General features: G+C 43.3%; 1 protein-coding gene across 1 annotated transcript; it reads left to right on the forward strand.

Annotated features, from left to right (window-relative positions):
- Nucleotides 1-9,834: 9,834 nt before the first annotated feature.
- Nucleotides 9,835-15,856, forward strand: CYP17A1 (cytochrome P450 family 17 subfamily A member 1). Its single transcript, XM_006731059.3, has 8 exons — nt 9,835-10,201; nt 11,651-11,789; nt 11,987-12,216; nt 12,878-12,964; nt 13,348-13,563; nt 13,885-14,054; nt 14,626-14,729; nt 15,253-15,856. The coding sequence occupies exons 1-8, from the start codon at nt 9,905-9,907 to the stop codon at nt 15,534-15,536; spliced, it is 1,527 nt and encodes a 508-aa protein (XP_006731122.1). The 5' UTR covers nt 9,835-9,904; the 3' UTR covers nt 15,537-15,856.
- The last annotated feature ends 311 nt before the right edge of the window (nt 15,857-16,167 follow it).

Consider the following 16,167-nt stretch of genomic DNA (forward strand, 5'->3'; position numbering starts at 1 on the left):
GACGATCATCACACTAACATTACAATTTCATTTCCCCAAGCTATCACTAGTACAGTCAACTTGAAAAACAATATACCAATAATGGTACCCTTCCTAAAGTCCTAAAGAAGAAGTACAAGATACAGCAATAAATATTTGTCACAACACCCAGAGATGCTATACTTCAGCTCCATCAAGGCTGATGCATTTCTTGTGTAGCTTCTGAGCTCTGTTTCATATATTGCAATTAGACTCTTTAGTGCCACCCCAGACACAAGGTTAAGTATTCTGTAGGGCTATTCCAAGGATATGACTCCCCCACACCCTCAATAGACTGTATCTCTTTACAGAGTCCAAAAGAATAGAGTCATTTTTGTGAAGAGGCTCTTGTTTCTCCCTTACTCAAAATTTCCTCTGTGAATAACATTTTGCATTCCTGTGGTATATTTGTTAAAACTGATGAACCAATATTGATGCATTATTATTAAACGACGCCCATACTTTCCACTAGGATTCACTTTTTGTGTTGTTTGGGTTTTATGGGTTCTGATAGATGCAAAATGTCATGTATCCACCATTACAGTATCATACAGAATAGTTTTACTGCCCTAAAAATCCCCTGTACTCCACCTATTCAACCCTCCTCCCTCTCCTTGGGCCCCTGGCAACCACTGATATTTTTACTGTCTCTCTAGTTTGCCTTTCTGAAATTGTCAATTAGTTAGAATCATACAGTATGTAGCCTTTTCAGACTAGCTTCTTTAAATAAACTGTGTGTATTTGAACTTCCCCATGTCTTTTTGTGGTTTGATAGTTCATTTCTTTTTATCACTGAATAATATTCCTTTGTATGGATGTACCACAGTTTGCTTATCCATTCGCCTACTAATGAATGGTTTCTTCCAGTGTTTTGCAATTATGAATAAAGTGGCTATAAATATTTGTGTGTAGGTTTTGTGTGGACATAAATTTTTTACTGATTTTCTTAAATACCTAGGAGCACAATTGTTGGGTCATATTTTTTATGATGATAAAATAGAAATAACGTAAAATTTACCATCTTAACAATTTTTTTAGTGTACCATTCAGTAGTATTAGGTACATTAAGAGCATACTGATACACCCACTGCCCTTATCTATTTCCCAAACTTTTTCACTGTCCCAAACAGAAACTCTGTACCCCTTAAATAATTACTTCCTATTTCCCCCTCCCTTCCAGCCCTTGGTAACCACTCTTCTGATTTATGTCACTATGAATTTACCTATTCTAGATACCTCTTGCAAGTGGAATCATACAACATTTGTCCTTTTGTGTCTAGCTTATTTCACTTAGCAAAAGGTTTTCAAAGTTAATCCATGTCGCAGAATGTTTTAGAACTTCATTCTTTTTATGGCTGAGTAATAGTCCATTGTGTGTCTATAACACATTTGTTCATCCATTCATGTTGGTGGACACTTGGGTTGACTCCATTTGGCTATTGTGAATAATGTTGCTGTGAACATTGGTGTACAAATTATCTATTTGAGTCCCTCTTGTCAATTCTTCTGGACACATATCTAGGTATAGAAATGCTGGCTCAGACGGTAATTCTATGTTTTGTTTTGTTTTGTTTTTTAAAGATTTTATTTATTTATTTGAGACAGAGAGAATGAGAGAGAGAGAGCACATGAGAGGGGGGAGGGTCAGAGGGAGAAGCAGGCTCCCTGCCGAGCAGGGAGCCCGATGCGGGACTCGATCCAGGGACTCCAGGATCATGACCTGAGCCGAAGGCAGTCGCTTAACCAACTGAGCCACCCAGGCGCCCTCAGACGGTAATTCTATGTTTAACATTTTGAGGAACAATACTTTTCCACAGAAGCTGCACCATTTTACATCACCACCAGTAATGCACGAGGTTTCCAATTTCTCCACGCTTTCACCAACACTGTTACTTTGTTTTTTTTTAATATAATAGCCATTCTAATGGGTATAAAATGATAAGAATGTTTAGTTTTGTAAGAAACTGCCAAACTGTCTTCCAAAGTGGTTGCATTCCCACCAGCTATGAATAAGAGTTCCTGTTGCTCCACATTGGTCAGCATCTGGTATTGTCAATTTTGAGATTTTAGCCATTCTAATATGTGTGTAGTGGGTCTCTCATTGTTGTTTTAATTTGCAATTCCCTAATGACATATGACAACCAGTGTCTTTTTATATGCTTATTTGCCATCTATATATCATCTATGGTGAGATGTCTGTCCAGATCTGTTGCCCATTTTTAAATTGGGTTGTTTTCTTATTGGTGGGTTTCAAAGTTCTTTGCATATTTTGGATACTAATCTTTTATCAAATATATATTTTGTAAATATTATCTCCCAGTCTGTGGTTTGTTTCTTCATTTTTTTAACAGTGACTTTCATGGTGCAGTTTTAAATTTTAAGGGAGTCCAATTTATTTTTTTTTCTCTCATGGATTATGCTTATGGTGTGTATCTAAAAAGTCATCACCAAACTGAAGGTCCCTGAATTTTCTCTTATGTTATCTTCTAGGAGTTTTATAGTTTTGTGTTTTACATTTAGGTCTATGATCCATTTTTTGATAATAACTTCTTTGGAAGGTGTAAGGTCTATTGTGTAATCCATCCTTCCTTCCTTCCTTCCTTCCTTCCTTCCTTCCTTCCTTCCTTCCTTCCTCCCTCCCTCCCTCCCTCCCTCCCTCCCTTCCTTCCTTCCTTCCTTCCTTCCTTCCTTCCTTCCTTCCTTCCAGGATGTCATTGTTCCAGCATCTACTTTGTCAAAGATCAGTTGACTATTTCCATTTGTGTCTATTTCTGGGCTCTCTATTCTGTTCCATTGACCTATTTGTCTGCTTTCACCAGTAACACACTGTCTTGATTATTGTAGCTTTGCAGTAAGTCTTGAATCAGGTAGTGTCGGTCCTCCAACTCTGTTCTGTATTGTGTTGGCAATTCTGGGTCTCTTGCCTTTCCATTTTTTTTAAAAGATTTTATTTATTTATTTGACAGAGAGAGAGACAGGTAGAGAGCAAACACAAGCAGGGGGAGTGGGAGAGGGAGAAGCAGGGAGCCTGATGCAGGGCTCGATCCCAGGACCCTGGGATCATGACCTGAGCCGAAGCCAGATGCTTAACAACTGAGCCACCCAGGTGCCCCTTGCCTTTCCATTTTTTTAAGATTTTATTTTTAAGTAATCTCTACACCCAACGTGGGGCTCAAACTCACAACACCAAGATCAAGAGTCACACACTCTACCAACCGAGCCAGCCAGGTGCCTCTCTTACCTTTCTATATAAACTTGAGAATTAGTTTTTTAATACCCACAAAATAACTTGCTGTGACTTTGATTAGGATTGCACTGAATCTATAAATCAAATTGGGAAGAACTGACATCTTACAATATTGATCATTCCTATCCATGAACATGGCATATCTCTCCATTTATTTAAATATTTTTAAATTTGTTTTGTCAGAGTTGTAGTTTTTATCAATAAAATATAATATTTTATTATATGTGCATAACACATTTTATTCCTAAATACTTCATTTTTGTTAATGTAAATGGTATTGTGCTTTAAATTTCAAGTTTCCAATTTTTCATTGCTGATATATAGGGAAGCAATTGATTTTTTTATATTAAAAACTTGTATCCTGCAAACCTTGTTATAATCCCTTATTAGTTGCTGGAGGGGTTTTTTGTTGATTCTTTGGGATTTTCTACATAATCATGTCATCTGCTAACAAAGACAGTTTTATTTCTTCCTTCCCTATCTGTATACCTTTTATTTTCTTTGTTTTTTTTGCATAGCTAGGACTTTCAGTACTATGTTGAATAGGAATGGTGAGAGGGGACATCCTTGCCTTTTTCCCAACCTCAGGGGCAAATCATCTAGTTTCTGTCCATCAACTATTATATTAACGGTAGGGTTTTTGTAGTTGTTCTTTATGATTTTGGGGAAATTCCTCTCCATTCCTAGTTTGCTGAGAGTTCTTATTGTGAATAGATGTTGGATTTTGTCAAATGTTTTTCTGCATATATGATTTTTCTTTTTTAGCCTGTTGATGTGATAGTTTACATTAACTGATTTTTTAATGTTGAATCAGCCTGAATACTTGAGGTAAGTCCCACTTGGTCTTGATACATAATTCTTCTAATATATTGTTAGATTTAAGCTGCTAATATTTTGTTGAGGATTTTTGTGTGTATGTTCACGAAAGATACTGGCCTGTAGCCTTCCTTATTTGTAATGTCTTTTTTTAAAGATTTTATTTATTTATTTATTTGAGAGAGAGAGAGAGAGCATGCATGAGTGGGGTGGGGAGGGGCAGAAGGAGAGGGAGAAGCAGACTCCCTGCTAAGCAGGGAACCTGTTGTGGGGCTCGGTCCCAGGACCCCGAGATCATGACCCAAGCTGAAGTCAGACACTTAACCAACTGAGCCACCCAGGTGCCCCTCTTGTAATGTCTTTATCTGGTTTTGGTATTAAGGAAATTCTGGCCACATACAATGAGTGAGGAAGTGTTCCCTCTGCTTCTATATTTTGTAAGAGATTGTTGAGAATTGGTATAATTTTTTTTTCCTTACATGTTTGGTAGAATTCAACAATGAAGCCATCTGGCCTGATGCTTTCTGTTTTAAAGCATTGTTAATTATTGATTCAAGTACTTTAATAGATACAGACCTATTCAGACTATCTTGTGTGAGTTTTGGCAAATTATGTTTTCAAGGAATTGGTCCATTTCATCTAAGTTATCAAAATTTGTGGGCACAGAGTTGCTTATAGTATTCCTTTACTATTCTTTTAATGTCCATGGGATCAGGAGTGATGGAGCCTCTTTCATTTCTGATATTAGCTATTTTTTCTTCTCTCTTAGAAAAAAAAAGCCAGGTTTGCCTGGCTTGAGGTTTGTCAATTTTATTGATCTATTGAAGAACCAACTTTGGGTTTTGTTAATTTTCTCTATTGTTTTCCTGTTTGAAATTTCATTGATTTCTGTTTTAATTTTTTTTGTTTTGTTTTTGGATTTCTGTTTTAATTTTTATAATTTATTTTATATTTGCTTTAGGTTTATGCTGCTTTTCCTTCTCTAGTCCTAAGGTGGAAACTTATATTATTGATTTAACATTGTAGTCTATCCTTCCAAAGATATTTTATGCATATAAAGCAAAACAGTACATATATTCTTCTTCCTTTTTTTTTTTTACACAAATGGACGCATTCAATACATACTCTTCTTATTTCTGCTTCTTTTACCTAACAATATATTTTGGAAATCTTTCCATAATAAGCACAGAAAGCCTTTCTTCTTTTTTCTGACTGCATTGTATTCTCATCTCCTATTGATGGGGGTGTACTGCTGGCAATTATAAACATGAAATGATTCATTTTGTACATTGAACTGTGTGACACCTTCAGGAGAAATTCCTAGAATTGGAATTATTGGTTCTAAAAGTATGTATATAGTTTCAGTTTATATTATGAGAAGCAGAATACCATGGCTAAGAGCAAAGAGCTTTAGACTGCTTAAATCCCAGCTTCTCCATGGGCAAGTCTTTGTGTCTGTTTCCTCATCTGTAAAATGGGAATGGTGATAATAATAGCTAGTACCTTACGGAGTTGTTATAAGAATTAAAAGAGATACTACATGTAATACATGACAAATGCTCAATAAAGTTATTATTTTGCCAAATTGTCAGAGAGGTTGATTAGAAACAGGAGTAGGGATTCTTTCCCTCTAACAATAAAGTAGAAATTAAGGGAGATTGAACTTAATGGTCTCAGATTTCTTTTTTTTTAAGATTTTATTTTTTTAAGTAATCTCTAGACCCAACATGGGCTCAAATTTACAACCCTGAGATCAAGAGTCACATGCTCTGCCAACTGAGCCAGCGGGCACCCCAATGGTCTCAGATTTCTTAAGTAAAAGGTAATATTATCTGCTAGGCAGGAAAGAGATGGAGTTGAGGATGGGGCTTGATGTTTAGAGGAGTAACTGAGGTGGAAGTAAGGGTTTGGATTTGAGGAGATAAAGGAACTATGAAGTTGGGATGTTAGGATGATCATCCCCCATGGACTCTAAAGTCATGCAGGATGATGGTGGGATTGGAGAGGAAGGATGTGAGTCGGGTGCCCATATCTTAAATCTTAAATGAAAATGAGCAACAGGAGGTCAGTAAGTAATGGCAATAACAAAGGCTTGAAACTGCAAAAGGAGCAAGAATTTGCTCCACCCAAAAGTGGAGAATTGGTGGTCTGGAGGCCTTGGGGAGTAAAGGGAACATCAATTCCATTGCCTAACCTGGACATTAGGGGTCTTTATTCAAGAAAACAGCAGGGGAAGGGCTGTCCTCAGAGAAGGGTCCAGTTTAGGTAAGGCAGGAGGTAGAGAAAATATTCTATAGCTAAGTAAGGAAAACAAAGAAGTGTGTTTGTTTTAGAGAGGGACAATACCAGAAGGCTCCAGGGAAAGGTTTTAGAAAGAAGGAAAGACGCAACTAGAGGAGGGTAGAGTAGAAGAATCATAAAGCAAGATGGGGATGAGCATAAGGATAGAGGGAACCTCAAACCAATGGTGAACTCACTGTCTTGAGAACTGGTGAAAGCTATGGATCCTCTCTCCAGAAAAATATGTATTTATACATACATGCAGAATATGTATGCAATTTCAGTAAGGTCCCAGACTCCATAGACACCCAATTTTTTAAAGTAAACTTTTTATTGAAGTATAGCATGCATACAAATAATTGGTGTCCAGCTCAAAGTGAATATACCTGTGTTACCAGCACCCAGATCAAGAACAGAATACTACCTGAAGCCTCTCCCCAGAAGCCCCACCCTGAGTCCTCTTTCAGTCACTTAACAATTCGCTAGGGTAATCATCACCTGACTTCTAGAACCATAGTTTAGTTTTATCTGTTTCTAAAATCTATATAAATAAAATCATACACTGCATTCTTAGGAGTCTGGTTTCTTCACTCAATCTTATGTTTGTGAGTTTCGTCCATGTTGGTGCATGTGGCTGCAGTTCATCCATTGTCATCTCTGTATACTATTCCACTGTATGATGCATGACAACTTATCCATTCAACAGTTGATAAATACTTGGGTTTCTTCCTAGTTTGGAATTATTACAAATAGTGCTGCTATGAACGTTTTCGAATGTGCCTTTGGTGAACATATGTACAAATGCTGTTGTTTAAATACCTAAGAATGGAGTTCCCTGGTCATAAATTCAGCTGTAGTAGACATTGGGGCTTATGTTTTAGACAAGGAACAAGGGAAAAAGGAAAACAGCAATTCAAACGAAGTGGAATTCACATGAACTTTCAGTCTGAATTCTGGTATAAAGTTACATGGGATGTTTTGCATTGATCATTTATCAACATTGAAACCAAATTAAAATAACAGTCATCAAAGACTTGATGAATAAATTCAAAGGGAGACTCTTTGAAAAGATCAATAAAACCTTTGACAAATCAAGAAAAAATAGAAAATGCAAATTTTAAGAAATATTAATTGCCAAAATTGACTCAAGAAGACTCAGAAGAATTGAGACCAACATCTCTGGAAGAAACTGGAAAATCATGTTAAGGAGTCATCTCTCTGAAAAAGGCACTGGGACCTGACACTTTTCACATTAACTTGCTTTAGAACTTCAAAGAATAGGGGCGCCTGGGTGGTTCAGTCGGTTAAGCGGCTGCCTTCGGCTCAGGTCATGATCCCAGGGTCCTGGGATCGAGCCCCGCATCAGGCTCCTTGCTCAGCGGAGAGCCTGCTTCTCCCTCTCCCTCTGCCTGCCTGCCGCTCCCCCTGCTTGTGCTCTCTCTCTCTGTGTGTCAAATAAATAAAATCTTTAAAAAATAATAATAATAATAAAAAGAACTTCAAAGAATAGATCACTTCCATGTTATTTAATCTGCTTAAGGACATAGAAAAAGGTTGAAAGTTTCTCCAATAACTTTATAAAATGAGTAAAATCATAATACCAAAACTTGACAGTGCATAAGTAGGAAAACCACTCTTCAAAGTACAGACCTGGCAGACCACCCCCAGAGATGGGCAGAAATTCCATCTCCCACCTCTGTGAGTCTCACTCAGTGGGTCCTGGATGCCTGTCCAAGGACCCACCTCTTCTGTGATGACTGACACCAGGAATGTCCACCTCCCTGGGGCTGTGGCTTCACCTAGTGATTTCAAATCATTGATCAACACTGATGGAGCCACTGAAGGTTTCCAGCAGAAAATAAGACCTTTGTCTGTCAGGAAGACCTACTAATAAGAGCTCAGAGAAACCAGGAAGCCCATTTTGGTATAATGATGATAAGCATAAATACTAGATGAGTACTTACTTCCTGCCAGGCACACTTCTACCTGCATGATCTCACTGAGTCGCAGCAACCCCAGAGAAGTAGATTCCATTCTTATTTCCATTTTACAGAGGAGGAAACTGAAACTTAATACCTGAACATAAACTTAAGTTAATATAAAATGATCATATGACCTAGCAATTCCACTCCCTGGTATACCCCCCAAAGAATTGAAAACAGGGACTCATAGCAGCACTTTTTCAAGAGCCAAAAGTTGTAAACAACCTAAGTGTCCATCAACTGATGAATGGATCAACAAGAGGCAGTATATCCATATAACGGAATATCATTCAGTCATAAAAAGCTATGGAGTTCTGATACAACGTGGATGAATCTCAGAAACATTATGCTAGGTGAAATAAGCCAGACACACAAAAAACAATATTGCAAGATTCCACTTATGTGAAATAGGCATATTCATAGAGACAAAAGTAGATTAGGTGTTGCAAGGAGTGGGAGGGAGGGGGAGATGGGGCGTTATTTCTTAATGGGTAGTTTCTATTTGGGGTATGAAAATGTTTTGGAAGTAGATAGTGGTGATGGCCATACAACATTGTGAGTATATTTACTGCTGAACTGTACACTTAAGATGGTTAAAATGGGGGACTCCTGGCTGGCTCAGTCAGTGGAGCATGCAACTCTTGATCTTGGGGTTGTGAGTTCAAGCCCCATGTTGGGCATAGAGCTTACTTTAAACATTTTTTTTTAATTAAAATGGTTAAAATGGTAAATTTTATGTGTCATATATATGTATATATATTATTTTCATAATATATTATAAAATATATTATTATATAACATATAATTATATTACTTAATATTTATATAATTATATTTTATTGGTTATTTTATATTATTTATATTATATTTATGTATATTTATAATATTATATATATATATATTTTTTAAAAGTAGATTCCATGCCCAGTGTGAAGCCCAATGTGGGGCTCAAACTTATGACCCTGAGATCAAGACCTGAGCTACGATCAAGAGTCGGAAGCTTAACTGACTGAGCCACACAGGCGCCCCCTTGCAGTCACTATCTTGTGTGACCGTATACAAGACTGACCTTGGAAGGGATCGCATTTTTTGGCTGTTAAATAAGACTGGGTAAAATATCTTTGACAGTCCCTGCTGGCTGTAACCCTCCTGACAACACCATCTATTCATGGATTTTGACTTTACAACGTGGAAAGTCCCAAGCCTTGATTCCTGACCCAGATACCATTTGCTTCTGGTGCACTCTGTGGACATTGATGAATGGGGAGCTCCAGGGAGGGAGGACCAGCTGTCTTCCCCTTACCTAGCCCCCCCTCTTCGGGGTTTGTCCTGGAGTTGAGCCAGCCCTTGAGGAGGGAGGCCTCCACTCCTTCCTCTCCTGATTCTGGGAGAGGGCTTGGGCCTGGCTGTGCTCCAGGATAAATTTCCACAAGGCAAGAGATAACACAGAGCCAAGGTGAAGATCAGGGCAGCCCTTAAATAAGGCCTCCTTGCACCCTAGAGTTGGTTGCTGTTCTTCTACTCCATAGCTGTCTGTCCTGCTTGCCGGTGCCCAGCCACCATGTGGGAGCTCTTCGCTTTTTTGCTGTTCGCCCTTGCCTATTTCTTATGGCCCAAGCCAAAATGCCCCAGTGCCAAGTATCCCAAGAGCCTCCCATCCCTGCCGTTGGTGGGCAGCCTGCCATTCCTCCCCAGAGGTGGCCATCCGCACGTGAACTTCTTCAAGCTGCAGAAAAAATACGGCCCCATCTATTCCTTTCGCATGGGTACCAAGACTACAGTGATGGTCGGCCACCACCAGCTGGCCAAGGAGGTGCTTGTCAAGAAGGGCAAGGAATTCTCTGGGCGGCCCCAAGGGGTAAGCAGTGCCCACTATCTCTCCTCTCTCACCAGCCCCGGGGGTTTTGCAGACCATGCCTGGAATGACCCTTCCAGCTCCTATAATTCTTCCAACCTGTAATTCTTCCTAAAACAGACTAACAGGACCGTGGGTGGGGATCGACCCCTCGGACCCCACCCAGCCTCTAAACTAGGCAGGAAGAATCAAAGGAAGACTTCATTTTCTGGGCTGTCATCTCGCCTGGAACTGGATGATGTTCTCTCTGAGTCTTGACTTCCCTAATTAACTGAGGTAGTATATGCAAAGCACTGAGCCCAGTGCCCAGCACAGTAAGTACTCCATAAATAGCCTTTAGGAGTGCTACTCTTCATATGGAAAATGGGATTAAAATGACTACTGTCTTCTGTGGGAAGGTATGAGGGAGAAGTATCCTGGCTTTTGGAGGGAGGGGATTGCTGTTTCTCTGGACCTGCCCCAGCTGCTCTGGCTCACAGTAGGGCTGACACACGGTGGCATTAAAATGGTTAAAATGGTAAATTTTATGTGTCATATATATGTATATATATTATTTGTATAATATAAAATATATTACATATATTATTATATGATCTATCCTGCCGAGCCTTCTGTAATGCTCCTAGGGGAGGAAAGAGGCTAACCATCTGCAAATAATGCCAATGCCCCATCCCAGCACCTTGCTGCTGAGTAGCCCCTTGGACACCCCAGGCAGGGCCCCCCAGCCACTTATCTCTGATCAGGCCAAGGGCTGATTCATTTTTCCTTGGACAAGTCAGCCAGGTCTGCTGGCCAGCGGCCTCACTCCCAACCCTCCTGAGCAAAGAGGAAGGAGGAGGCTGGTCAGATGGGGCTTGCAGGTCACAGGATGTAAGAGGGGAGGCTTTGAAGCCGGATGCTTTGAAGTCCCTCTGAGAGGAGGTGGAGTGGCCAAGTCCAGATTGCATTCTCCAGATGGGGCCTTATGGTGGGCACACAGCCTTGCAGTAGGAGGCAGAAAGATGAGCAGGGCTACGCCTGCAGCACGCCCCGGAGGGCCCAGGGAAAGGCAGACGTCTGCGCAGTCCTGTATCTACAAGCCCACCTGCTCCTGTCCCCAGGACAGGCACCATTCAGAGAGCTTATCCCATCCATGGCTGCCTTCCCCTGGTCAGAAACTGATAAGAGAGGCCCAGAGGTCACCCTGTCATTGAACTGCCCCCCCCAGAACTGCATTGTAATTCGGGGTCCCTTTTTTTTCCTCAGTCTGTCTCTCTGATGGAATTAGGAGTAGAGAGGTCTCGGGCCCTGCCCTACCAAGGCCTAACGGTCACGGCAGAGTAGAGCAGGGGTGTCCCACATGGGTGTCAGCATGGCAAGTACCTGCCTTCTCCCACAGGAAGGGTGCAGGAGGCCCAGGGCAAGGGCGGGTCATTGATGTCTGATTCTTACAGCCTTTCCTGCTCTCCAAAGGTGACTCTGGACATCCTGTCTGACAACCAAAAGGGCATCGCCTTCGCAGACCATGGTGCCAACTGGCAGCTGCATAGGAAGCTGGTACTGGCCACCTTTGCCCTGTTCAAGGATGGCGACCAGAGGCTAGAGAAGATCAGTGAGTGCTGGCCGTCCCCTTCAGCTGCTGGAGGGAGAAGGGGCTGGGGAGGGGGCAATGGAAGGCTCAATCTAGTGCCTTCTTGACTGCTGCTGCCATCTGGTGGCCATCTGCTCTATGTCCCTGGCTAAGGCGGAACTGGGAAGGAGGGAGGGTGCTGCTGAATTCCCCACCGTCTTGCCCCTCTCTCCTCCCAGTTTGTCAGGAAAACAGTTTATTGTGTGATTTCCTGGCCACCCAGAATGGACAGTCCATAGACTTGTCCTTGCCTCTCTTCCTGGCGGTGACCAACATAATCTGCTTGATTTGCTTCAACTCCTCCTACAAGAATGGAGATCCTGCTCTGAAGATCATAAAGAATTATAATGACGGCATCTTGGATTCTCTGGGAACGGATAAAATGGTAGACATATTCCCCAGGTTGAAGGTGAGGATGAGGCCAGGCCCCACCTTCAGATTCCAGGAATCCCTGTCCCCAATTCTTCTTACTGCCCAGCTCCAGACCCACTTTTTTCCTGACCACCTCAGCCACAGTGACCTCCACCTCCTCTCATTTTAAAAGCACCACTTCTCTACAAAAATAGGTTTAGCTTTTAACTATGCATTTTTAATATCATGACAATGGCTTTCATTTATTTACCAATTGCCATATGCCCACTACTAAGCACTCCACATGCATTAATCATGTTATTCCCCTTAACGGTCAGTTTTATTATCCCCAGACAGATGAGAATACAGGCTTAGAGAAATTAAGGAACTTGCTCCAGGCTTCAGACTCAAGTCTATCTTACTCCTAAGGGCTGGGCACACAGCAGAGTTTAATTAGTAGATCTTCCATCAGTGCCTGATGTTTGATTCGATGGGGAAGGGGAAGTGAAGACGATCCCTTTTCCCTTATTTGGAGTTGTCCTAGTTGTCATTAATAATCCCATTCTGTGTCCCCATCTTGCCTTCCATTTTGGCTGAAGGTCTGGGTTAGAGTGGAAACTCTCCAGACACCGAAAGCTAGGATCTGCCTCCAGGAGGGATTCTGGTAGCTGGTAGCTGGAGAAACAAAATTGAAGATGACACTTCTTTCTACTCTCCAGATTTTCCCCAACAAAACCGTGGAAAAAATGAAGAACTGTGTTAAAATGCGAGATGAACTGCTGAATGAAATCCTTGAAAAACATAAGGTAGGTGATGGAGCAGAGGAGACCATGAGTTAGGTTGAAGTGTCATGAAAACAGGGCTGGGGTCCATTTTGGACACTGGAGTATCTCTAGCACCTAGCAGAGAGCCTGGAACACAGTAGGTGTTCAACAAAAAATGACTTAACTAATGAATAAGGGTGAGGAAGTAAGGAATTGCAGAGGATCAGAGAAGGGACCCACTTACTCCCAAAATTTAGAGAGAGCCCTCCTACCTCCACAAGCTCGTAGGTCCTGCCTAGTCTCTCCCCAGTCCCTCATGTCCAGATGGAAGAAGCCTTTGTATCTCCAGGCTGGGATGAAAGTATGGAAGGGTTTTGCAGATGAGGCTCCCTCCTTATCATTGTCTCCCAACCTCACCCAACCAGGAGAACTTCAGCAGCGACTCTATCACCAACCTGCTGGACATACTGATCCAAGCCAGGATGAACTCAGACAATAACAATGCTGCCTCAGACCGGGATTCAAAACTCCTTTCAGACAAACATATTCTCACCACCATAGGGGATATCTTTGGGGCCGGTGTAGAGACCACCACGTCTGTGGTGAAGTGGACTGTGGCCTTCCTGCTACACAATCCTCAGGTGGGCTTCTCCCTACTCTGGTCTTCCCAACCACTCTTCACCCCAGCCAGATCCACCTGTGGCCCCAGGAAGAGGGAGACGTAATGTCCTTTGACCTTCCATGCAAGGTGACTGGGCTGCCCCACTCCTAACCCAAGCAGTAGTTGGCTTTGGCCCTAGGGTGGAGCTGCCCCATCTTGTGGAAACAAAGCCTGGACTGCAAAGCCACCACTAGGAAGAGTCTGAACCAGCTCTTCTGGATGTAACAATGGGATTCTTCTAAGCCCGTGCTTCTCCTGGGCTTAAGCATGTTGGTCACATCTACCCCACTCTGGCCCTCAGTTGCAGAAGAAGATCCAGGAGGAGATTGACCAGAATGTGGGTTTCAGCCGCACACCAACTATGAGTGACCGGAATCAACTCATCTTGCTAGAGGCCACCATCAGAGAGGTGCTTCGCATCCGGCCTGTGGCCCCTACACTCATCCCCCACAAGGCTATCGTTGATTCCAGGTATGCCTTCCCTCCCACACAACACCGCTTTCCAGTCCACCTGGTCCCCCCTCTACTGCCCCACCCCTCCGCTTGCTGGTCAATTTATACTCAACCATTGACCACCAATCGTCCTATCCATGACCCTACTGATCAATATATCTGCCCCCCACTAACACCCACTGACTAATCCACAGATCTAACTGACCTCCCTCAGAAACTGCCTGCTGCTCTGGAGACATGTGATCTGGAATGATAGACCAGGTGCTCTATGCTCCTACCCAATCCAATAGCCACCACACACACACACACATACGCACATGCACCAGCTCAAAATGCACACCCACATGCCCTGACAGACATGAATGCCCATGTACACAAGTATTGATACATAAGAGCTAGTGAGGAAGAGGTCTACAGAAGGGCTGGGTTCATATTTGATCTGGCAGAAGCTGAGGAAAAGATGAGGGAGTGGGCATGAGGACATATAGGGCTTTTTTCCCCCAGGGTGGGGGACTGTGGAGGCGTGGGGCTGAGCAGTTTGGGGAGGACAATATTTTAGACTCCCCTTTCCTCTCCCTCTTTGGGGCAGCATTGGCGAGTTTGCCATTGACAAGGGCACAAATGTTATCATCAATTTGTGGGCACTGCATCACAATGAGAAGGAGTGGCACCAGCCAGACCAGTTCATGCCAGGTGAGTCCCTGTTCTGTCCTTCTCCCAAGCCACACAGACAGCCTAGCCTCCGTGTTCCAGCATTCCAGCCTTGTATTCCTTCTGCTAAGCTTTCTACTGGAAAACTCCTGGCTCCAACTACATGAACCTGTTGATAGCCCCATTCTACCCTAGATTTACCCAAACTCGTCACAGCCAGATTTCTCACTTTCTCCTTCCACCAACTGCAAATGTCCTCTAAGAAGCCCTCTAGGTATATGGCTCCCATGAAGTCAGCCCCTCGCCCCTCGGATGGTGGCATTTTCAGTCGTCAGTACTGCCTCCTTTCCATCCTTCCTGAATATTGCATTTCTTCTGTGTGAGTAAGGGCTACCCGAGAGCTGGGCTGTATCTCTCCTCAGGCTAGGGTTCCCCCATGTAAGGTTGTCCACCTCCTCAGATTGGGGCTCCCTGGGCAAGGCCACGTCTCCCCCTTGGGCAGGGCAGAGCCATTCTTATCCTTAGTCCTGTCCTGGCCGTGGCTGACAGCTCTCCGTGTCCACAGAGCGCTTCTTGGACCCCACGAGGAGTCAGCTCATCTCTCCGTCACTAAGTTACTTGCCCTTCGGAGCAGGACCCCGCTCTTGCCTAGGTGAGATCCTGGCCCGCCAGGAGCTCTTCCTCGTCATGTCCTGGTTGCTGCAGAGGTTTGACCTGGAGATCCCAGATGATGGGCAGCTGCCTTCCCTGGAGGGGAACCCCAAGATGGTCTTTTTGATCGAGGCTTTCAAAGTGAAGATCAAGGTGCGCCAGGCCTGGAGGGAGGCCCAGGCTGAGAGTAGCACCTAGAGGCTCACCTAGGATCCCCTGACGCCACCCTGTGTGGTCCCACAGCACAAAATTACAGCTGTATGCCCTCCCCCCGGCCTTCGCTCCTTCCTCCTGGCCCACACTGCCTTCTTCCCAGCCTGCCATCCCTGGTAGTGACATGCATAAACAAAACAGCTTTTCTTCCTGGTCCCTGAGCAGTTCACTCCTTTGTTCATTTGTTCACTCGTTCTTCACAACAAATATTTATTGAGCACCTGCTCTGTGCCACCCCCTGTCCCTGGACACTCAAGCTTGTATTCTAGTGAGGACTGACAAATAAACATTACAGAGACTCCCAAGTGCTTCGGAGTCAATTTTACTGGGTGTTGGTGAGGAGAGAATGGTGGAAGTGGAGGCTGGCCACTGCGAGCGAGGGGTAGGGAAGGTGTAAAGACGTGGGGGAAAGCATCCCACCGGCAGGCGGGAAGTTCTCGCTGGGGGAGAGGTTGGTGTGGCAAGAGCAGAGTAAATGAAAGGGGAGAGGAGCTTCTGCTGGAGTCAGATTGGAGACAGGGGCCAGGCCCCACAGAGCCTCTGCAAGTAGCAGGAAGGGGTTTAGCTGTTTATTCCTGGTGTGATAGGAAGTCACTGGGCAGTGGGGCCGGGGTGG

This window comes from Leptonychotes weddellii, chromosome 6, assembly GCF_054177405.1.
Source record: "Leptonychotes weddellii isolate Sample4059 chromosome 6, ASM5417740v2, whole genome shotgun sequence".
Classification (NCBI taxonomy): Eukaryota; Metazoa; Chordata; class Mammalia; order Carnivora; family Phocidae; genus Leptonychotes; species Leptonychotes weddellii.

Coding starts and splice junctions, on each gene's coding strand:
- CYP17A1 (XM_006731059.3), top strand. CDS start 9,905: ATGTGGGAGCTCTTCGCTTTTTTGCTGTTCGCCCTTGCCTATTTCTTA. Junction 10,202..11,650: donor TCTCTGGGCGGCCCCAAGGG/GTAAGCAGTGCC, acceptor TGCTCTCCAAAG/GTGACTCTGGACATCCTGTC. Junction 14,730..15,252: donor GCCAGACCAGTTCATGCCAG/GTGAGTCCCTGT, acceptor CCGTGTCCACAG/AGCGCTTCTTGGACCCCACG.